The sequence below is a fragment of the Halichoeres trimaculatus genome, unplaced genomic scaffold (genome assembly GCF_033239565.1).
Source record: "Halichoeres trimaculatus isolate MK-OKI-2021-1 unplaced genomic scaffold, fHalTri1.1 fHalTri1_scaffold_11, whole genome shotgun sequence".
NCBI lineage: Eukaryota > Metazoa > Chordata > Actinopteri > Labriformes > Labridae > Halichoeres > Halichoeres trimaculatus.
The window spans coordinates 5,534,969-5,559,866 of NW_027437189.1; the positions used below are offsets into that span (position 1 = coordinate 5,534,969).

The window sequence follows — 24,898 nt, forward strand, 5'->3', positions numbered from 1 at the left end:
ACCAGGCGCTTTTCTTCACAGCCTTGATTCCTTACACTTATCCTAATATCCTTCTTGACCATCCTTCAGACTAAGTGCCCTTTGGCTTCTAGGAGACATCACCTGAGCGTGAGCGAGACTGTCTGACAATGTGGAGTGATTTATTAGAGGTTAGCACAGACTCAAAGGTCGACTAGGCAGCTCAGCCAATCGTTTCGAGGTGTCAAGCCTTCAGTTTCTCTATTAAATCAGCCCGTCGACAGGCCTGCAGCTCTCCTTTTTTCGCCTGAGGTAATCTCAACACAGATCCTGAGAGAAAGAGCCGCAGCCATTCAGCGACTGTACGGCCCTGCAGGCTGGCTTTACACACATTTTCCCATCATCGCCTGAGTGTGGTATAATAATTGCTCACTTGACTTGCGTCCTTCTCGTTACAGATGTGCAATATCCCCCATCTGAGCTCCCAGCTGGACCTGCTGCTGACCCTGAGAGAGCTGCCCAACAGCATGAACGACCTGCAGCCGGTGAGTGCGTCCATCACCTGCAGAGTCAGATCAGCACAAGTGAATGTGAGAAACATGAACCAGCAGGTTTAAAGCTACACTTACAATCCCTGTGGTGTTGACAGACAGTAAAAAAAACACAGAAGAAACGTTGACTCACTCACAGTGAAAAGGAAAAGACCTTTTTTCATCAGGTTTTCAAAGTGAGGAGGGAAATATTTGACCCAGCAGGTGTATCCGTACTGAGGCGTAACCTCTAATTCACACCCTGTAGCCTGTTGGATAAAGCCAAAGCTAACGGTCACATAGCTTCTGATTATTTCTTTCACAAATTAATGGCCAGGGAAAAAAAGTGAGATGTGGTTGATGATGACCTTTATCATGACAGAAGAAAAGACTAAATTAGTCTCAGATTCAGCCTTCAATGCTGTATCTAGTAGCTTCCATGGGAGAGAAACATTTCTCTCTGAGAGGTAGTTGAAAGGTTGAGGTAGCTAACAAGATATAGCATCACTTTTTTTGATGGAGACTTGAAACAGTCTTGAGATGTGTTGACGGTGAAAATAGTTAAATAGAACTTTTACAGGCATCAAGTCAGTCAGAGATGTACAAATTTTATTTGGTGCTTTTTAAGTAGCCTATTTTAACTTCAGGGACTACAGATGGAAACTAGCCTTTTGGCTAACTTAGGCATGTTTATAATAATGCTAATTAACCCTTTAACTTCCTCCCCTATTAACTCTGTCACTGTCACTTTTAAAATGCAAGGAATATGAAATCTATTTGAATTTCAAGCCTTTAATTTTCCATCCAAGAAAAAAAGTTTATATGTTTTTTGTGCTTTTTTGGTTCTTGAAGTGCTAAGATCAGAAAACTACGGTGGGGTATTGCGTTCACTCAAAAAAAAGAAAAAAAAAATTCTCCTGTTTTTGCGGCAAAACTATCAAATAAAGGCAGGAATGTATTTATTTTAAAATGTTCTGTTTTAACGAGGTACTATCTCGTAATAACAAGATTTCCCATGATGCTCCACTGCATGACTCGTTGCTGCATGTTTTTGCCACTAATCATACTAATCAATAATAAAGTATAGACTTTTTTTCAATTTAACATATTTATTCTTCAATATTAAACCTTGCAATGCTGTGTTCATGCCCAGCACGGAAAATAACCTACTCTCCTACTCCCTCACAATCACAAAGATGCATTTAGGTATCTAAACATGGTACCTTTTGATTTTACATGAATCGGTACCCGGTACTTTTGACAGAATTCGGTTGGTACCTGTAAAAGTACCTAATTCGATACCCATCACTAGTGCAGGGTCAATACACTTAGGGTAGGCTTTTTAGTGTGTTTTAGTTAACACTTACATGTTTCATGTTTAGAATAGAATAGAAAATACTTAATTATCCCCAAGGGGAAATTTAGGAGGAGTCACAGCAGCAATCAAGAAAACAAAAGTAAGAAAGTGTATAGAAAGTGCAAAAAGGTCCATAAGAAAATAGATGCTGACAGCTTGTCCATCATTATCCAGTCAGCCAGCCTTCACCTCCACAGGGTCCAGGACTGAGCTTCTTCAGCAGTCTGTTCAGTCTCTGTCTCCTGGATCCTGTCTGCTCACAGCAGGTGAAGTTCTTCCAATGTGACGTTGGTGTCTGATGTCAGCTCTGTTAGGCATGTCTGTGAATAGCATGATGCTACTCTGCCCTCTGGTATTCCCTCTGTTGCTGGGTTAGCGTGGCTAGCTTGTCCATCTTATTGGAGATAGATCTTATGTTCCCAATAACAATGGATGAAAGGACAGGTCAATGTCATCACTTCTTAGCTCGCACCTGAGAACCAGCACGTCGTCCTCACCTCCTTCTCCTCACCTTGTGGGGAAACATCAGGCCTTGCACCAGTTAGCATTGACATGTTTCAGGCTGCTAACAGCTGATTTCACATGTAAATAATACAGGTATGGTTACATGTAGGATCTTCAGACAAACACAGGAGAAAAAATAGTAAAAATATCACTGAAGACACAAAAAGTTTGGGGTCCACGACCAACAAATGAGCCATACAAAGTAATGATCCACTCTGAGAAGACAGAGCCTCTGCAACAGGCAGCCACAACCAACAGAGCGGCGCCTTGCTAGGAAATCCTAAAATGAACACATTGTGTACTTAATGTCTTCTAAACAATTAACCTCAACCCCTCACTCCCTTTAAACTCTTTGCTCCAAAATACCGTTATGTTATAGAAATATGATCTGTCGTGGTGTGGTAATTGTAACCCCTCCTCAAACTTTCATCTTTGAATCCTGCTCCATGTGAATCAGACATCAGGCTGTTTCAACACTGGCCTCCTTTTGTAGCACAGAATAAAACACGAACATGCAAATGTTTCCTGTAATTCAGATGCTAATGTTCAGATACATGGTGGTTGGAGACATAAATGGAAAGAACATCTCGGGACAAACTTACATTAATACATGAAAGCTTTTTTACCCTCCAGTTTGAGCTTTATGTCTGAAGTGCAGCTGAAGAAGTTTCCATTCGATTTGCCGGATGGTTAAGAGTCTCGAAACCAGAAGGGCATGAGAGGCACTTTAAGACACCGCGCTGCGTTTGACGGAGCAGAAAAGATGGGTCTTAATCAAATCAAGTGCCAGTTTCCTGTAGGTGGTGTAAAACAGAGACGGTTGTTATCTTTATCAGAAGCTCGATGAAAACCCACTTTGAGGAGGAGAAACGAGGAAATTTAACATCAATCAACAAACTTCTAAACTCGCTTTAGAGACGAGCACTCTTAAATAAATACAGAGGAAAAAAAAGAAAAGAGAACAAACACAAACCATGGATGAAAAGTTACTGTTGAGTTTGCTTTAGAGCTTCACTGAGGAGGTTTTGGCTGGTTATGAAACAGACTGAGAATAATGACGAAAGAAAACCAGATCATCAACACAAAGACTGATTATGGTTCTATTATAACACAAACATACTTTGAATTCTTGAAACTTCTAAATCAGATAAAGATGGCTCCACTATAGATGATTCCAGGATAGATTCACCACCCCAAAAAGATCAAGGGGGCATGGCCTGATAGCCCCAACAACACCCCCCAGTTGCTAGCTGCCGCCCTGTTGGTTGTTGCTTCTTCTTTCTTATAATCTTTTCATCTCTTTTTATCATCTTTGCATGTGGAGTGGATCATTACTTTGTATGGCTCATTTGTTGTCGTGGACACCAAACTGGTTTTGTCCTCAGTGAAACTTTTACTATTTTTGCTCCTGTCTGTGTCTTGAGATCCTACATGTAACCATGACTGCATTATTTGCATGTGAATTCAGCAGTTAGCAGCCTGTAGCATGTTAACGCTAACTGGTGCAAGGCCTGATGTTCCCCACAAGGTGAGGAAGATACAGTGTTATAAAAAAAACAGGCAAAAAAATATCATCAAATGCTAGGTCTCTGAAATAGAATAGAACTTTATTGTCATTGTAAGAAGTACAACAAAATAAAGTGTATAGAAAGTGTAAAAAGCTCCATAAGAAAATAGATGATGACAGCTTGTCCATCATTATCCAGTCAGCCAGCCTCCACCTCCACAGAGTCCAGGACTGAGCTTCTTCAGCAGTCTGTTCAGTCTCTGTCTCCTGGATCCTGTCTGCTCACAGCAGGTGAAGCTCTTCCAATGTGGCGTTAGTATCCAGTGTTAGCTCCGTTAGCCATGTCTGTGAATAGCATGATGCTACTCTGCCTTCTGGTATTCCCTGTGTTGCTGGGTTACCACAGCTAGCGTCTGTCTTATTGGAGATAGATCTTACGTTCCCAATAATGATGGTTGAAAGGACAGGTCGATGTCATCACTTCTTGGCTCACACCTGAGAACCAGCACGTCATCCTCAACTCCTTCTCACCTTGTGGGAAACATCTGGTCTTACACCAGTTAGCATTGACATGTTACAGGCTGCTAACAGCTGATTTCACATGTAAACAATGCAGCCATGGTTACATGTAGGATCTCCAGACAAACACAGGAGCAAAAATAGTCAAAAATATCGCTGAAGCCGCAAAAAATTTGGTGTCCGTGACCAACAAATGAGCCATACAAAGAAATGATCCACTCCAAATACAAAGATCACGAAAAGGAGACGAAAAAATTTTAAGAAAAGGACCAAGAAGCGAGAGCTGCTCCAAAATAGGCAGCAATAATAGAATTAAAAACAGGGCTAGTACGATCAAAAGAAAAATCCCACAGTGACTTATTGTTTTGTTTTTGGCAGGATCTCAGGGCGGGGCTTGTGTTTTGCAGGTGTCACTGCAGAGGGAAGGAGAGGGGAAGCGCAGACACTTTCTCCTTTCTCTTTGTGTCCTTATAGAAAGAATGTGTTGTGTTGTAGAAAATTATTAAGTTTTCACTTTCAAAATGAACTTTTCCTTTTCCATAACCTCCTGCTGACGACTTCAGGCCATGTGCCCTAGTTTTTGATAAACCAGGATGAGATTTACGATCGGGAGCCAGAACATGGTGCTTTGTTTTGAAATTATGAGACATCTGATCATTTGTTTGTATGTGATGTTAAAGTGTAAAGCAGCATTACATTAAAATGTCCAGAGGGGGCGCCAAATCAACACAAACAACAGTTCTGCATTTTTATTGGCGTAGATTGCATTTATAAGACACCTAAGGGTTGCTTTTTTTCTGCATCTCAATGAAGTGGTCCTATTTTTTTCCAATTGGCTTCAAAATGAAATCATGCCCAACATCTAAGCCCAACCTAACATGTTTCAACCAGCCAAAAAACGCTTTTAACATCAACATGTCATAAATACAGCTTTGTAAAGAGACACCAAGAGTTTTTGTCTGGTTGTGTAACTAACTGAACTTCATACATATCAGTCTCTGTGACCCTAAACAATCTGACAGGACCACTAACAAACAGAGAGACCGTCTCTCTTGAGTTATTTTTGATGTCTGAAAGCACCGTTGGAGGGTAGGTGTCAGACAAAGTGATTAACAGCACGCTGCAGATTCGACCTTTTTTCACACATTTCATGGTGAGGATTCTGGATGAGTGATAGATTAAACTGGCAAGAGATCTTGTCAAGAAATGCTAAATATACACGGGGGATGAAATCAGCCATGGCTGCTTTGTCCACAGGGGGGTTATAGGAATGAAAGTATGAGTCTAAAAGCTCTTATAACTTTGCAGAATTGTTCCTTGAAGAGGTGAGAGGAGGACTCAAAGTTTTTTTAGTGAGTGTGCGTGAGAGGGCTTTTCTGTGCTGTAACCTTCGAGCAGTCATCTATAGCCCATCAATGCGAATCTGTAATTTCAACTTTTATTTTTCAAAATGAAATCACATCTTGGAAAGTTTTAGGTTGTTAAAAGAAGGTTTGGAGGTATCCTTGAAAGAAATCTTCATTAAGCATCACAGAAGTTGAAAGCAGCACATGCAGTGAGAGTGTATGCCTCAAAGTTTTGCTTATTTATAAAATTCACATCTATGTATTTTATTTTAAAGGGGCTGTGAGGAGTTTGAAAGTGATCTTGAAAAAGTCCCCCTCCTACATATGCCTGATTGAAATCCACACTTTAAAATGAGATTTTTAGCACTTATATCTGTTATTCCTAAATGCTATTTATTAGCTTCCTGGTCAGGTCGTCCACAACCGGATTGATTTCCCGGCACGTCTATGACAACACCACGCTGACTGACAAAGTTTAGTAGAGGGAAAAAAGATCTGTGTTTTTCTCTGCTAAAAACAATTTCTTTGACTAATTTTGTAGTGATGGTGGACACAGGAGCCTAACTGTCTGACAAAAAAAGGACAGAAGAGCAGAGGAGCGCAAGCTTAATGCTAACACAGGGGCTAAAACACTGGCTAAAGGCTAAAACACAAGCTGAAGGCTAAAAAAAGGCCCAAAGGCTAAAACACAAGGGTAAAGGCTAAAATACAAGGCTATAAGCTAAAACACAAGCTAAAGGCTAAAACACAAGCTAAAATATCAGCAAAAGGCTAAAATATAAACTAAAGGCTAAAACACAAGCTAAAACATGAGCTAAAAGCTCAAAGACGAGCTAGAGGCTAAAAGGACTCAGGTCTAAAACACAAGCTAAAGGCTGAAACGCTAACTTAAGTTTAAAACAAGAGCTTAAGACAGAAACAAGTCTACAGGCTAAAACATGAGCTAAAAACTAAAACACAAGCTAAAGACAAAAAAGGGCCAATCGCTAAAATAGGGCTAAAACACAAGGCTAAAAGGCTAAAACAAAAGCTAAAAACACAAACAAAGGCTAAAAGCTTAAACACAAGCTCAAGGCTAAAACACAAACTAGAATATGAGCAAAAGGCTAAAACAAGGGCAAAAGGCTAAAATATAAGCTAAAGGCTAAAACACAAGCGAAAGGCTAAAAGAAGGGCTAAAGGCTGAAACACAAGCTAAAGGCTATTGAAAGAGCAAAGGGCTAAAATACAAGCTAAAACATGAGTGAAAGGCCAAAACACAAGCTAGAGGCTAAAAACAAGGACTGAGGTCTAAAAAACAAGCTTAAGGCTGACACACTTTAAAACAAAAGATAAAGGCTGAAACAAGGGCTACAGGCCAAACAAGGGTTAAAGGCTACAACACAAGCTAGAGACTTTAAAAAAAGGGCCAAAGGTTGGAATAGGACTTAAGGCCAAAACACAAGGCTAAAGACTAAAACAAAGGCTAAAGACTAAAACAAAGGCTAAAGGCTAAAACACGGGTTTAACTGTTTGTGCTAATGTTCCATTGAACCCACAGTCAGCAGTTATTCTGCAGTGGTCTGTTCAAACTTGAGAGTCTATCAATAAAATGAAGAGTGAGGTTGCGTTAGCTCTGCTTGGTAGATGACTTAGCTAACCAGGATTTAATGACATTACACATTACAGACATGTCTCAGAGCACCGAGCTGTTGGTAGCACTACTTATGTACGGCTACCAAACTACTGTATGAACTGTGTCTCCTTGATGTCACGTTAGCCTATGGACACGTCTGCACACCATGTAGCCACAGCTATATGTAGTGCTATCTGCAGCTTGGCTAGTAGCCGGCTACTACAATGTTTTCTTGTTATCCCATTTCAAACAACAGTGCTAGGTAACTATACTGATAGATTACCTTACCTCGTCGTGATGTGTCTGGTAAAGATGTCTTAAACAAAGAAACTTTGTTCCAAAACAAACAGACGCCTCGTTAAATGACACATCTTTACAACATTGTGTGTGAGACTCTGGGCCAGAAGGTGGCGAGGCAGTCCAATTACAACAGATCCTTCTCATAACATTTAAAACCATGATTTTAGAGTTCACACATAAACTTCCTGATTTTTCTGTAAGTGATTTTTTAATTGGATCTGATGAGGCGTGTTCCAGGTTGATCCTGTGTTTGCAGATTGTAATCGAGAAACATCCACATAGTATCTTTACATTCCCTTGTTTCTAAGTTTTAGGTCCTGATGTCAATCACAGATTATGTAAGGCCTGTTTCATAACCTCCCATGCATTAGTTCCTTTTTTATGTATTGCTGAACGCACTGAATGCATATAATGGGGCTGAGAATTGTACGGAGGAGATAATAGCTGTGACATAAGAGCGTTTGTTTCTGCACATTATGTGCGTGGCTACTGATTGAGTGAAGGAGTATTTATGTTTCCTTCCTCTTGTTGATTACATGGCTTTAAGAAGGAGCTTCATGACGTCCTGGTTGAAAATAACAGTTCGATCTTCTGTCCTCACACATGAGGACATTTGAAAAATAATAGGTTGTCGTTCTTGCTTACACTTTGACGTCAGTTGGCAGCTTCACTCTGATTACTCCTTCGGTCTCTGAAAAACGTCCCCTGCCTAAGTGACGTCTGCTGAGGCTTTTAAATTTTAAGGTGAGTCAGATTTCCTACCTCACCATTTCTGAGTCAAGACAAGCAAAGCCACCAAAGAGAAGAAGAAGTGAATTTGTCCAAGACAGTCCAGCTGCAGACCTCCACTCTCAGCCAACTCTGTTGGAGGCTCCATCCCTCCACTGTTAGGAAGTAAACATTTCAAAATAAAAATTACCCTCACACCATTCAACACATTTAACATTTTATACATCTCCTAATAAACCAAACGCATTATGGGAAAAAAAGAAGAAGAAATGTGCTAGCTTGATGCTAATGTATACAGGAAATTGCATTTATATGCTAGCCGTTAGCATATACTGATGTTACTTGGGTTAAACCAGAGTTTTAGCTTTCATCACAGAAAAATGTCACAGTTAGTCTCAATACTCAAAACTAGGGATGTCACTTCAACACGTTAATTAGATTAATTAATTACACTGCAAATTAATGCATTATGAAAATTAATGCAAGATGAACTCGTTGGCAGCCAGCCGTTTTCAGAGCATCTTTAACGATCTTTCAAGACCCAAATAATATTGTTTTGACCATGTAAACACCAAAACTACCTCAGAAGAGTGGACCCCTTTTATGCTTTTTTTTGGCATCATCGGGCGCTCCATCCTTTGATCCTCTCCATGATCTCTGTCGTCTTTTCTCACGATGGCGCCACTCTTTCTCTCTGAACTACCGTGACACATCCTCAGTTGGAGCGTGAGCTGCCTGGACTTTTCTGATTTGCAACGTCTCACTTTGTTTCTGTCATGTCACATCTTCTCTTCATATCCATGCTGAGCTCTCGTCCAAAGAGCGCATCACTCTCACCCACAGTAGTCTGCCAGACCCCTCCTCCCCCTGCTGAAAAACCCATTTTACTTCTATAGATGTAGTAAAAGGTTGCAATCTAATTAATGTCTATGGATGGCAGTGAATGGGGACATTTTTATATGGGCCAGTTGAAAAAAACAGTGGATTTCCAAATCTTTTCTTCTTCGTGTTTTCATTTGATTCGTCATGCTCTACAATTTTGTAATGTCCTAGAATTCATTTTGTTTGGTGGCCTTGAGCAGATATGAGATTAAAATGCGATTAATTAGATTAATTAATTACAAATTCTATAATTAATTGGTTTATTTTCTTAATCTCTCTAAATGTCAAAATACAAACAGACAAATATTTTCTAATAGGAAAATAAAACAAAACTTACATGAAGCTATGGCTCAAATTATTGCTATTACCACTTCAAGACACTAGATGGCCTCCTTCAGTCAATAAGGTATCACAAAACAATAAATCAACGTCAGGTGACGTGTGATTTTTTACTTTTTTTTATTTAATTTTGTCCAGAGATATCCAGATCCATTGCCCAAATTTCATATTTATTTAAATAATTTTATTTATTTATTTGTTTATTTTTATTTAACGTAAACTTTTTATTAGCTCAAATAAAAATGGTGTTTTATTTATTTATCTATTTATTTTATTTTATTTTATTTTATTTTATTTTATTTTATTTTATTTTTTTGGTTTAACTTCAAACCCTCAACAGTTTTTTGTCTCATTTTTTTTCCCAAAAATGTAGAAATTTCTGCACACTTTTTCTACCAAAACTGTGTAAAACTAAATATTAACTTAATAAGATCAGCATGACTTGTGAAGCCTGCTCCTTTAACGACTATTTCCCCACAGTTGAGTTATTTTTTCTTGTTAATATGCATCGTAAATCTGCTCATCAAATATTCGAGGTCATTTAAGCGTGTATTTATCATATCAGGGTGAATATGTCACACTTGTGCAGTGCCAGTATCTTCACTTTCCAGGTCCACGTTAGTCAGACGGATGGTTAATACTCCTATAGAGGGTTCCTGTTTATTGGCAGCAGGGACTGCAGGCTGTGAAGATATTGCAGTCAGACAAGAATACCTCCCAGCTCCTCTGTCTTCTCCTCTTTTTCTTTTTTTTATGTGATTCTCTGAAGCTTCTGTTCCTTTCAGCATCAGTGCCTCGGCCCTAATCTCTTGTCTGCTGACTGTCTGCGAAAGAAGAGAAACAATGGATAAGAATGATGGCCTTGTAATCCATTGACTGTGACAGCAATTTTTCTTTGTCTAAGACACGGAGACAAACATATCGTGCGCGCTGCTAGATGACTCGACAAGAAAGATTAGCAATTTCATTAAGTTTCAATTTGTTCTCTGCTTTTTCTTCCTGATGCTGTTTCTTCTCGCACATCGTTCTAACTTAGAGATATTAAAAAAGGTCATTTTTCAATCAAACGCAGCGTCGCTGTTTGGGTACAGCTCCTCTGCTTCTTCCTAATCTGCTGCGTGTCTGTTTCATGGTACAACACGTTCAGAGATGGAAAGGTTAGGGTCCTGTCTGTGGCAGAAGACTCTTAAATCCTCTGATTCTCTGACACGACAGACTCCTTAAAGCCAGAACATTTAGGAGGATTTACTCGCCACCTGAAAGACCAGGCTCGAGGAGAGAAAATGTAGAAGCCTCAGGGAGGATTCTCACCTACGATTGGTTTGTTGGTGCAAACTTTCGCTGCCAGGGTGACAGGCTGTACTCCGCGTAGTGGACCCAGCTCCATCTTTAAACTGTTTGCTGTGCTCAGAGAGAAACCATTTCAAATAGAAATAAGAGAGTCGAAGGCTTGGATCCAAATCCAGTGATGCAGGAGACAGGGAGGCAGCTCCTGGAGATACGATGTACTGAATGGCAAAAAGAAGTGTGCAGCTGTAATTTTAACACGGAGCATATTCAGCTTCAGGTTTCGTAACCACAGTTTAGAAAACTGTCAAAGAATATAATCTCAATATCTATAAATCCAGATATAAATTTCTGTTTTATCATTTTACTTTAAACTGGAGCTTCAATAAGATTAATTTTGTTAAACTGTGATTAATCGCACAAATTGCGATTAATCGCATGAATTGCGATTAATCCCATGAATTCCGATTAATCGTTTTTTGAAGCATGTTTAACACTCCATTATTATACCGTGCTTTGTAGCTGCTCAAAAGTCTCCTGATAGATGATTCTCTGTTAGTTGCATTTGATTCAGAAAGATGCTACACTAAACTCTAATGTTTTGAAGACTCTCACCTGTAGGGCTCCAGGAGTGTCTGAAGCTTCTTAACTTTTTAAGATTCTGCATTGGTCAGCGTGGCTGGGGTGTTTCTTTGCAGTTGGAGATCAGAGCTTATCTTTGTTGATTTGGTGATCTCTCAGTTTGGCGTTCCACCAGCTGGGAATGTCTTGGATTGGAGGCGCTGGGTGTCGTCCATCCTCCTGCGTGTGTTTGTAGGACTATGTATGAAGTGTTCAACCAATTTGTGGTATTTTTTTTTCTCCCAACACTCTTGAAACTTCTATCATGAACTGTTAGGGAATGGATCTGTACACTGTTTGTCAATGCAGAGGCTCAGTAAGATTACCCAGAGACCCCCCAGTAATGCTTTCCAGCTTCTTTTTGGGAACCCTGAGACATTCTGAGGTCAGATAAGAAATAAGCCCACCAAGCGGTCCGGTATGGATCAGTACAGTTTGGTACAAGTGCAATCAAGCTTTGTTTCAGAGAAGGTGTGTGCCATGAATAGAAATACAGTTTTGGATCAGTATGCCTGGCACCTCAACAGAAGGGTACCAAAAAGTGGGATGGTACGGGTCGGTAATTTTGGGACCTGTACCAGTTCTAGTCAAAAGTAACGCCACAAAATTTTTTATTATATTATTTGTTTATATATTTATTTATTTATTTTTTGCAATTTTGTTTTTGAAAAGTAATAAACTATCATATAGACATATACAGGGGTCTGCAACCTTTACTTTCAAAGAAGCCTTTTTGCCTCAGATCACCTGGATTAAAGTCATTCCGGAGCGACAAAATGTACTTTATCTTCAAAATAAAGATATAATAGAGTGTAAAATTCTATACATAATAAATTCTAGTGATTAGTTATCTAAAAAAGAAGTTTTTCAAATATATAAAATTTGATGTGTAAAATTGTATACGTGATGTCTTAGGTTCTTATTTTTGATCATTTTGTTAAAAAAATATATATTTTTAGATATTTCAAAAAATGCAAAGAATTGCAAAAATTTGCAAAATTTGTACAAAACTCACAAATAATTTGAAATTTCACTTATTTATTTATTTTTTTAAATTAAGTAAATTTTGAAGATAAAAATAAAAATTCAAAACTTTTAAAAAATATATTTAAAAAACTAATTTCAAAAATTTGACAAATCTAAAGAATTGGAATTCAAAAAAATTCTCTCTATGAGAAAAATAGAAATTCTATCAAAAATTTGCAAAATGTTTACAAAACTCGCAAATTATTTGAAATTTCACTAGAGTGTATTAATGTTTTTTTATTTGCATTAAGTTAATTCCCAATGTAAAAATATAATTTTAAAACTTTTCAAAAATATGTTAAAAATAATAATTTCTAAAATTTGACAAATAAAAAAGGGAAATTAAAAAAAAATCCATCTATGTGAAAAATATAAATTTTTGTTTAGATAATATTTTTTAAAAGCTACAAAGAGCCACTGCAATGCAGCTCTGCAGCCACATGAGGCTCCAGAGCTGCAGGTTGCAGACACCTGTACATATAGAACTGCATAAAATAAACAAACGTCATGTTTAGATAACTATTGACTAGACTTTAACAGTGTATAGAATTTTGTACACTTTATAGTCTCTATTGTGAAGATAAAGTAGATTTTGTGGCTCTGGTATGACTTTAATCCAGGTGAGCTGAGGCAAAATGGCTCCTTTGAAAGTAAAGGTTGCAGACCCCTGGTTTAAAAGAATTTGTCCATGAGGCATCCTTATCAGATTCTCCATCGACCTCAGGGGGATCCTTTCAATTCCCTGCAGTTATGGGTTTATTCCAAGCGGCAACCTCCAACCGCGAGGAATTCAACCTGTAGTGTCCCCCTGAAGCTGACTCTGGTGGATTTTTTTTTAATATCATCAGAGGTTTAGAAGATAGTAAGTGCTTGAGTTTGTCCAATCAGAGGCAGAGCTCCCCTGACTGACAAGCGGACGCCTTGTGGGTGTTGGTGTAGAGGCTCAAAGCCCACGTTGAACAACACGACTTCTGACGTCGAGAGGCTTTCAAAACTTGTGCTTGTGTCTAAAATCTCATTCTTACCATCTCTTCCCAAAGCTTGTAGATCCACTGTTAAGTCCAAGCTCTGCCCTCAGGGGCTCAGATCCTTGTTCAACTTGATGATCTGCTTCACTACTGACGCTGCTGCCACCACGACTCCACCCTGGTTAAGTGTTAGAAAATGGGTGGATGGATTGGTTACCAGCAGTATCTCTTGATTACACCTCAAAAAATCTTTTTCAGCCACCAAAGAATACAATGAGGTTGAAGAAATTATTTTCTACTGAGCTACAGAAAAACTGCAGTCTCTTGTGTTTTAGAGCTCTCCAAAAAAAAACCTGTGGTTATAAAATTTGTGTTTAATCTCTAGAAGAAGAAATGTGTGTAAAATCTCTTCCCTTACATCATGTGTGGAGCTGTTTCTGGTATATTTCATCCAAACTACTGTAGTTTCCTGTAACAGCCGAGCTGATAAAATGTATCTGCACGCCTCTTTTTCTCCTTCCTCTGATTGAAGCCGTCCCACAGGCAGATTTGAGGAACTTATTCTTAAAACAGCTGCACCATATGGTGGGGTGTTGCTGCTGACTGGCACAGAACTTATTTGGAAAAGCAAACTTTTCGTCAAGGACTGTGATTCCCTGAGCATTACCTCCTTTCTTCTAAAATACACCACTGGCGAATGAATTAAATCACATATTGATTTGAATAACTTCTTTTATTTATCCATCTGTTTTCCTGCAGAACTGTTTATTTTGAAGCTAATTTTGTGATATTCTTGTGGGATATTTACGCCTGATTAAATTGCACACGCGGTGATAATCTGGCAAACAACCGAGTCCTGATTATCTTGGGTCAAATGAGGTGTTGTGAGATAGCTCTTTATGTTTGTGATGTAGAAAAAAAAAAACTGAAGCCTTAAGTTATTTTTGTCCATGCTTTATCAGCACACACAGCTCCTAAACAAGCTTTATTCCACTTAAATTTCACAGTTTGTTGTGTGCAGGAAATGAAAGCGGGAGCCCGCATGCGGTTGGATTACAGAAGAAAATGACTTTGCTCTGTGCCCCTGTGTTTGTCTTCCAGCTGATTAACCAGAAGATCAGAATGTGCACGCAGCTGAACAACTGCAGGTCATTTGTTTCCGTGCTGGAGTACCTCCTCGCCATTGGCAATTACCTCAACGACAACGCCAGGAAGGAAAAGGCCAAGGGATTCCGCCTCTCCTCCTTAACGAAAGTACGACTCCGCCGCTCTTTCCTGACCTTTGATTGAGTTGCAGCACTGGGCTAATAAGACTACTCATTGATATACACTGCATGACTTCTCTACATCCTCTTTCAGCGTTCTCTCATGTCTTTCTGCTGCTGATTCACTCAGGACTTAGACTTAGTCCGTCTGATAGATGTGTGGTTTAATATCTCTGTCTGTCTCCGCTGAGTGTGGCTGCTGGTTTCTGGATCTCTTAGATGTGAACACTCATTAACTGCTGCCAGTCAGTCGCTCCTTTGATTACAGCAAAACGTTTGAGCCCATTTTCAGGTTTATTTAATGAACAGTTGGAGATTTTTTAGATAGATGCTTTTAAGCTTAGGTAAATGGGAGAATTTATTCCTCTCATTTCTGTCTGCTAACCGTGAAGCTGAGGCAGGGAAGAGGGCTAACTCAGCTCAGTAATGAGGCTCCAAACTTAGAGATGCATGTTGTTTGGCTCTCTTCAAAGGTAACAGCCAGGAATCAACCACCAAATAACAAATATGCACGTTTCAAGAGAGCAAAAACTGCTTGAATTCAGAACTTTTCCGAGATGTGGAGTAGCATCTCGTCAACATGTGGCGTTTTAGAGCGTCTGCAGCTTCACTTTTGGTTGTGTTTTTGATTTTCCATTCACCAATGGGTCAAATCTCTTAATGTGTGAGTGCAAACTGCAGCTCTTCACGTTTTCAGCCCAGGGACCAAATTAGGCTGAAAGTGAAAGAAGTTTGTTTTTACAGCAGAAGTAAACATGTTTTCAGCCTGGTTTTAGCTCCTCACTTCTTTTATTGGTACACAATGTGTGGAGGACTTTCCTGTGAAACACATCTGTTAATATAAATAAGGATTTGGAGTTTTAAAAGGTGACAAAAATAATAAATATATTTTTTCTTTTAAGAGTCTAATCTCTTATTGGCTCTCCCTCCTGACATATTTCACAATCCTCAAAAAATAAACAAGAACATCAGCTGTCAATCATCGTTAAACGTGACATAAAACCTTGTTTTTAACCTCTTATAACTAATAAAAACCAAACTTTTCAGAAAAATAGGACTTGAATAAAAGACAGCCAAACGATATCTTCAAATCACCACAACAATCAGACGTGAGAAACATTTCTACTAAGTGTATTAATTTCTTAAAGTTTGACCACAGCCCATCTGGAAAGACTGGGGAGATGGATTTTTGACCTATACTGTAGCCAGCCACCAGGGGGAGCAGTTTTTGTGGAGACCTCACTTCAAGATGAGCAAGATGACAGCCATTTTTTTTGCTGTCTTTAAGTTCACAGCTCCACAATAGCAGCACCATTGTTGTCATCTGCTTTTCCTGTTTATTGCAAGTGGGTGCAAGTGGTTATACACGGCATTAATGCCATCTACTGTGATGAGTCAGTATTTCTCTTTTTTTCCCTCCAAGTTATGTTTTGTGCTTTTAATAGAATAGAATAGAATAGAATAATATAGAAAATACTTTATTTATCCCAGAGGGGAAATTCAGGAGGAGTTGCAGCAGCTATCACGAAAACAAAAGTAAAAAAGTGTATAGAAAGTGCAAAAAGCTCCATAAGAAAATAGATGCTGACAGCTTGACCATCATTGTCCAGTTCAGCCAGCCTCCACCTCCACAGGGTCCAGGACTGAGCTTCTTCAGCAGTCTGTTCAGTCTCTGTCTCCTGGATCCGTTAGCCATGTCTGTGATTAGCATGATGCTACTCTGCCTTCTGGTATTCTCTCTGTTGCTAGCTTGTCCATCTTGTTGGAAATAGATCTTACGTTCCCAATAACGATGGATGAAGGACAGGTCCATGTCGTCACTTCTTAGCTCACACCTGAGAACCAGCACGTCGTCCTCACCTCCTTCTCCTCACCTTGTGGGAAGACATCCGGCCTTGCACCAGTTAGCATTGACATGCTACAGGCTGCTAACAGCTGATCTCACATGTTAACAATGCAGCCATGGTTACATGTAGGATCTCTAGACAAACACAGGAGCAAAAAGTAGTAAAAATATCACTGAAGACAAAACCAGTTTGGTGTCCATGACCAACAAATGAACCATGCAAAGTAACGCTCACGCCAGCTAGCTCATGGGTTTTTTTTGTTTGCCAGAAAAACCAACATATCGACTTTTGCTGGTTTAAGGAAGGATGAAGAGAAGTTTTTTTTAATTATTATTATTTTTTTAATTGCAGCCTTTGTGATTTGAAAATGCATTTTATTATACTGCAATGTCGGTTTCAATTCCACTAGGGGGCGTGACCTAAACAAGGACCATCTTCACCCCTAAGTTAGCATTTTCACTGCAATACCTAAATGTTAGATGCGTAAAAACTGCCTGTAATTCAGACTCTTATGCGCTAAAAGAAGTAGGTTTAGCAGGTTTAGCTTACATTAGAGGCAGAAAAAGTTCTGAAATGATTTATTTTGCTCTCGGCAGAGTGTCTTATAGCATAAATCCACAGAGCAATGAGTGTCAGGCACAGTTTTTCAGTTTTTTTTGTGGATATAGTTTGACACCTAAACTCAACACTGAGGAGATGAGCTAATTGAATCCCCATTCTTGCAGCTTTATCATGACTTTCTGCTGTTGTAGGTGAGAAGCAGTTGGTGATTTGTGCAGGCTTGTTCCCAGCATGCAACTGTGACGTGGATGTGATAGTATATTCCACATCTGTTTTAAAATAGAAGAAACAAAACAGTCAAATGTTTCAGTAGTTTAATTTAATATCTGGATCAGCGGCTCCTCTCTGCAGTCAGTCTTTGTGCTAAGCTAAGCTAACCATCTTCCAGCTGCAGCCTCATTTTTTCTGCATAGTTATTAAAGTACTCACAATCTTCTTATCTACCTCTCAGCAAGAAAGAGATTAAGCTTATTTCCCAAAACGCTGAACCGCTGCTCTTAAGGTCCAGCACTTGTTGGATGTATTAAGAGGACTCTCTGCCTCGCTCTGAATCAAGTTGGAGCCACTCTTTGTGTGCAGGTCTCTGTGCTGGGATGGTTTCAGGGGCAATGCTCTCGGCACAGGGATAAAAAAAAAGTCCTCTGCTCCTTTTAATGAAGCCGGGCCCTCGTGTTCCCTCAGAGGGGTTTCCAGGTCTAATTGAGAATAGTAAACTGTTGCTGCTCGAGACTCACTCTCAACAAATGAATAGCTGGAGAAAAGCCTGACCATGACCTTTTTCTGAGACTTTACTTTCCTTCTTTTTTTATTTTTTTTTACTTGTGGACATCTCTACTTGAGGGAGGACTAGACCTTTAACTGCAAAACAGCACGACCCAGAGCCTCTGAATTCCCCGTCATAAGCACAATGTCCCGGATTACGAAGTCATTATCACATTTTTATGCAGCTATAGGAAACAATCCTCCATACCTTGATTCCTGACAGCCCTTTAGAGTCGTTTCTGCATTGCTCTTTTGCTGTCTTCAAGGTTCGAGTGTGCTCAAGATGCAACCTCAGGTGTTGAGAAATAAATCCTGCAAGGAAACCGCAGTTCCTCAAGTGTCCACTTGAAGCTGTATACCAAAGCCAAGGTGTCTCCCTCGAGGTCTTTCATTTATTTCTGCACGGCTGCACCTGTGTGGTCTAAAACATCTTTCCTTTTTTGTATACAGTTTATTTTTTGATATATTTTTTTAAAGAATATGACTCTGCTTTTGTGCAGCAGTGTGTCCGCTGACATCAATCCAAATCGCTGGCCCTGCAGCTCGTAGGTGGAAGCTCAAATTCAAAGCACTTTTGGCCTTGACTCAAAGTTCCTGGTACATTTGACTCGTCAAAAGTATGTGCTGTTATAAAGCACAGCAGAGTGGTTACTTCCTATCACAGCAGCAGGGCTGGTGGAGTAAATATGATGTTAAAAATGAAGAATATGTTAATTTAGGACCTTGATGAATTATGTGTTGGTAGCATTTTCACAGCTCTTCAAATATTAAAGAGGGGGTTTCTGCAGTCCCATATTTTAAACATGGATTTAAAGAAACAGTGTTGGATTAGCACCAGATCTTCACGAGATCTCCACGAGACTTGCTGAAATGATGAGGTCAAGGATCTCCCAACTACTTTATGAAACATTAAAGGGTGGGCCTCAAACTCCAAGGTCTTCATAAAAATAGCACAAGATCTTCAAGACATGATGAGGTCATTACATAAAGATCTCCTTTTGTCACATCAAAGAGTGGGCCCATTGATGATCTAAAATATGGGTGTAGTCTCCACAAGGTCACCTGTCTGTTCCTGAAACAGTGAAAGAAAACAATCTGCAGACACAGCCACATTGGTTATAAAACACAGCCTTTGAGCTTCCTTTCTGACAGCTACAGGGTGCCCATCAGTCACGTGACCTGAGCTGTATCTCTGATTGGACAATCAGGGCCCTGTTCTACGAAGCAGGATTACTGCCTAGCGAGGTAGCTTTGAGGATAGGTTCCGGATTCCCTGTTCTACGACACGGGATCACTCCTCAGCGAGGCGAGTCTCCATGGCAACGTACACTGAGCGGCTAACCTGCTCCGGGGCAGGTTAGGTTCCAGATTGAACTCACGGACTATAAAAACCCCGCCCACTGACCAATGAGCCCTCACAAAAAAATGTCTTGTCCGTTCTTAGAGGATCCCGTGCACATCGGAGCCCGACCCACTCTCTTTTTGGGATGACCACCTTTATGAAAGGTCCAGGTTTCCCAGGGAGGGGTTGGTAGTACATGACACTTTCTAAAGGTAGTTAAAGGGAATGAAGAACTCTCATTGCCATAATAAGATCTTCAATGCCAACACTTCTGTTCCATGACAATATTTTATTGCCCGTCTTACAATTGTGACAGGAATTCATGTAGGGCTCATGTGGGCTACATATCACACAAAAAATGTAAACACGATAGGAACGAACAAATGAATAAATTCATTAGTATGTTGCATGTTACAGTAAAGTGCATGGTGAACAGTGCTATTTCAGGATGATAATGGCACAAAATATTTTATTTGCACTACACCACTACACTTACGCATTTAGACTGTGAGCAATTTTCTGCCAGCACTCCTTCCGTGCTTTAGCAGCAGCAGACGGTGCTGCTTTTAACGTTAATTACATGTTTCCGCTCGTCATACTTCCTCATGATCACCTCCTGCTCCTCCTGTGTGAAGTATCCAATCCTTCTCTCACCGGCCTGCTCTGACGCTCCAGACTGCTCCATGTTCGCGATTGGTCAGATGCAGCGGACTCCGCCTTATATGCGTGCACGCGCTCATTGCCTAGCTGGATCCACTTAGGAGGTTGATAACCAGCGTCGTAAAACCGTGTAGCGAGACCACCGGCTACCGCGCTCAGTTCAGCGAGGTAGCTCCAAGGCTATCTTGCTAGGCTGAACTTGCTTCGTAGAACAGGGCCCAGAAGATTGTTATATCGTCAAAACCCCTGAATTTGAAAAGAAATCCTCTGTACAGTGTGTGCTGACAGCAAAATTAGCTGTTCTTTAAACCACGCCATAAATAGGCTTTTTCATGCCATAAAAGTCTGTTTTTTGGCTCGGTGTGTACTTTTCTGGAGCCAGCCTCATGCCAATTCTCGCTGAACAGCAACTTCTAGCACTTCTACATTGGCGCCAATTTTCTAAACCATATGCCACCCCTTGGGTGGGCCTCAAACACCAATTTGAAGTTCTAGGACATCACAAAATTGTAGAGCACAACTAATCAAATGAATACTCAAAGAAAGATTTGTAAATCTACATTTTTATTGATGATTGCATAAAACCTAAGTCAGGGCATCTTGTCCAAAAATTCCTAAATTCTATAATAATAACAACCGTGTTTTAGCTGACCATCCCTTTTTCATTTCTTTTTTAGCCACACTTGCATTCATCATCTCTATTCCTGTTGTCGCCTCAGTTTTGTTTGGTTTGATTAGCAGCGCATGTACGGGTCCTTCAACTGGCCAATATTAAAACGTCTGTGTACTTTAATTAATCTTGTTTTAATTTTATAACGCATTAATTTGCGATGTAATTAATTAATCTAATTAACATGTTAAAGTGACAGCCCTGGATAAATAGATAAGTAAGTATTGTATGTATTAATAAGTCCCTAACTTTAATTCCAGAGGGCTGGCCAATCAGAGAAAGGGGGGTTTGGGAGCTGGGAGTCTTAAAGAGACAGCAGCTAAAAATAATTTTAAATAAGAGTTTTCTGATTATCAGTGTGTTTTTGAGCTGTAAATTATGTATAGCTACTATAGGGCACCAAAGAGATGAAATAATGAGTTTACAACGACCACAATACCCCCTCTTTAAACACCGATGATCCAAATGAGCTGTAAAAACATACAAAGCTTTTTGAGGCTCAATGTACTTTTGAAACATGTTCATCAACACTCATATACTGTTTCATTACCGTGGAGAGGTGGATTGCATGTCCAGGCAGGATTGTGTTCAAGGATGAGCTGTCCTTCAAACATAACAACATCAACTACGAGCAATACTTTCCATTCATCAATTTAAACCACTTGACCCTGATATTTGTGAGTTCAGAAGTCACTTTAAACTGGAATTCCAAGGCTTGTGTTTACAGTCTCAATACAGAACATGATGAATGGACAGCACAAATAAAAACAACCTATATGTGCCAGCAGAGATTCTCCCCCTGGCCTTGAGAGACAAAGCGGCATTTCTGCAGGAGCAGATATCAGAGTACACATCTTTCTTCCTTCCTTAGTCCTCGTGCTGTGCAGCAGGGGACCACAGCTTTGTACAGGCCGTGCCCCCTTTTTCTTTTTTCTCATTGTGTGTTTTCTCTCCATCCCCAGCTTTCACAGCTCCGTGGGAGAGACAAGTTCACCTTGCTGCACGCCCTTGTGGAGCAGATTATGTTGCACGAACCATGCTTGGCCACTTTTACCCAGGAGTTGGCAGAATTCGAAACTGTCCCGGGAGGTATTCGCTAATCGAGATTTGATCAAAAGCTGAGAGAAAGCCTGTGTTGTTCTTTTCAAGTGAGGTCTGTAAAGTGAAATGTGTTTTTCTCTCTTTGTGTGTGTGTGTGACTCTTTTGGAAAGCCTCCATCAAAGGCCTGACCGCAGAAGTTGATGGTGAGTAGATCGGATTTTACTACAGACTGCTCTCAAATGTGCTGAGATAACTGTAATACTGACCCGACTCTTTTGTGCCACCGTAAGCTTTTTGCGAGACGGTGCGATAGTAACATTTACCCGCTCTTTCTGTAATTGAAGTTTTACTGTTCTTTGTCGAAACAGCGTCGTCTGCAGGGAGTAAACGGGCCCAGTCCAATATATTTTCTGTATGATGACTTACAAACTGTTACCACAGGCACAAATAAAGCACTCCTCATCATCACACAGGAGACAGCATCTGATTTAAAGCTGCTGTTTGCCTCAGTGGTCACATGTGACAAATGCTCACCAAGGTGTGTGTGTGTGTGTGTGTGTGTTTCAGTCTTGAAGAATGAGCTGCAAAAAGTCATTCAGTACAAAAAGATTTCCAAGAAGAGAGACGCTGTAGTCCTCCACCCCAACTTCTCCAAAGACCTGAAGGTAAAGCATTAAATCTTGTGTTTATTATTTATTTACAACTTAATTTAAATGTACAATGTGTCTTCCTGTAAACAAACATCGAATCGATGGCGTTCATCGTTTCTCGCACAAATGAGCTGTTTAATATCTGCTTTCTCAGCTCTGGATCTTCTTCTTCTTCTTCACCTTTATCGGCATTCGCTGCTTTGGAAAGAGCTTTACAGCCACGAGGGATGTGATCAGATACTCATTCATTTTCTTAACATGCACTGATGATTTTCTCCCAACAGGTTCTAGTGGCATTTACATTAATAAAGCTATCCATGCAGGCCGTTGACTGTACAAGCACTCACAGTATTGAAAGTATCTCCCAGGGGAGGAGGTACCAGGGCAAGTCATTTCTTAAAGTTTTGACAATCAGACCAGTTTGAAGATCAGAAAAAAAAAAACAGACAAAGCTGAGCAGAGTTTGTTTGACACAGCTAAAAAAAACATGCTACAAGATAACAGCTGTCATCTGTGTTTGTTAAGCGTTGGAGTTTGTATTGTTCAAAATTTGACACCAAAATTTTTACTTTGACTGCAAATTAATATCGACTTCAAATATTGGTTATTGGCCTCCTTGACTACAAATAATCAGTAGTGGCCCAGAAAAATCCATATCGGTCTATCTCTGCATGAAAGCACAGCTTGCTCTATTGAAAATATAACGGTAGCGAAAAAATGGACGTGAACTAGTTCATTTTTTTTGGATCATTAACTAAGTTCAAAATTTTGAAAAATGAACTAGAAACATGAACTAGTTCATTTTGATTGGTGTGAACTGAACTTTGAGCTAGCTCATTTTTTGTGTGAGCTACCATAGCACTGTCCAAATAAAACCATGCAAACAGTAATCAGGATAATGACGGTATTAATGGGAGAAGATTACTTTATTAAGTACAGCTAAAGTTATCCAAATTCCTACTGTGTTGAGTATCTTAGGCTTTTATTTTTTTGTTTGTTTTATTATGGTTTTGGATTGGCTGATTAGTGTGCTCTTATGGCAAGATGGCGCCAGTCTACTGCAGAACTATTTTGTGACTTGTGGGCTGAAAAGTTTGGAAACCCCTGCCTTAGAGCAAGGATACAGTTGAACTAATGTTAGTATTGTTAACTCATGATGGAATCTGAACATCCTGGCCTTCATTCAAATACAGTGGGGAAAATAAGTATTGAACGTGTCAACTTTTTTCTCATAACATTTATTTCCAAAGATGCAATTCAAACAAAATTTCTACCAGACATTGGTATTAACTCAAATAATCCACACACGAAAAAAAAAACTATGACATTCAAGTCCATAAATATTGATTATGTGGAATTAAGTACGATAACACAGGAAAAAAGTATTGAACACACCATAGAAAGGCTGTATACTTTGACAAGGAAATGCACCATACCACCTGAAATCTGTCAGTAATTATTACTTGAACTTCCAGTTAGTGCAAACCAACATCAGCTGGGCTAGAGCAAATTGATGGTCCTATAAAAAAGGTGTTTTTTCACCAAGCAGTTAAATACCACACACCTCATGATGGGTAAAGGCAAAGAGCTCTCTGAAGACATTCACAACCTGATTGTTGCTCAGCATCAGAATGGAACTGGTTACAGACTTATATCAAAGCACCTGAATATTCCAGTCAGCACCGTTGGGGCCATTATTCACAAGTGGAAGAAGCACCACCTTACCATCAACAGGCCACGCACAGGAGCTCCTTGAAGATTTCTGACCAGGGAGTCAGAAAGATAGTCAGAAGAGTACTCAACAAGCCAAGGACCACCGTGAAAGTGCTCCAGAAAGACTACGAGGCAGCAGGTACAATTGTTACAGAGAAAACAAAAGGCAATGCACTCCACCGCCGTGGCCTCTATGGACGCTCAGCCCGCAAGACTCCATTCCTCAAGAAAAGGCATGTTGAAGCTGGTTTAAAGTTTGCTAAACAGCATCTTGACAAGCCTGTAGAATACTGTGAGAATGTTGTCTGGTCAGATGAGACCAAAACTGAACTTTTTGGCTGTCATACTACAGACCATGTTTGGCGGAGTCTCAGTTAGCGTGTTCAAATCTTTTTTCCTGTGTTATCGTACTTAATTCCACATAATCATTATTTATGGACCTGAATGTTGTGATTTCTTTTCATGTGTGGATTATTTGAGTTAATACCAATGTCTGGGAGAAATTTTGTTTGAATTGCATCTTTGGAAATAAATGTGATGAGAAAAAAGTTGATGCGTTCAATACTTTTTCCCCCCATTGTATTTGAAACAACCACAGCCAGCATCTAAAAACCAACACCTTTGAAACAACCAAGAGACGAGCTGGCTACCAAAACAACACACGAGTGAAAGTCGAGTGTAAGGAGCGATGTGTTTTGGTGTAGCCTTGCACCACTATTTGACGTCGGTGCTGCTTCAAAGAGCCGTGACAATCCTGGACCAACCACCTGGAACTTTCTGTTTATTTATGCCCATCCTGCCCTCGCATCACAAACCTTTGAAATAAACAAATCTTTTCAGAGACAGTTTGTCCTAAACATTTTCTAGAAAACAGACCTTCAGCTGTTTATTTTTTCAG

At 39.8% G+C, this 24,898-nt stretch overlaps 1 protein-coding gene across 1 annotated transcript in view; it reads left to right on the plus strand.

Annotated features, from left to right (window-relative positions):
* The window catches only part of LOC141799922 (uncharacterized), a 53,806-nt gene that overhangs the window by 12,171 nt on the left and 16,737 nt on the right, over positions 1–24,898 (plus strand). Inside the window, exons 3-7 of the mRNA XM_074682345.1 lie at positions 417–503; positions 14,590–14,742; positions 21,558–21,684; positions 21,808–21,840; positions 22,205–22,302. Coding sequence (XP_074538446.1) covers positions 417–503; positions 14,590–14,742; positions 21,558–21,684; positions 21,808–21,840; positions 22,205–22,302 — 498 coding nt within the window. The remainder of the gene's footprint in view (positions 1–416; positions 504–14,589; positions 14,743–21,557; positions 21,685–21,807; positions 21,841–22,204; positions 22,303–24,898) is intronic.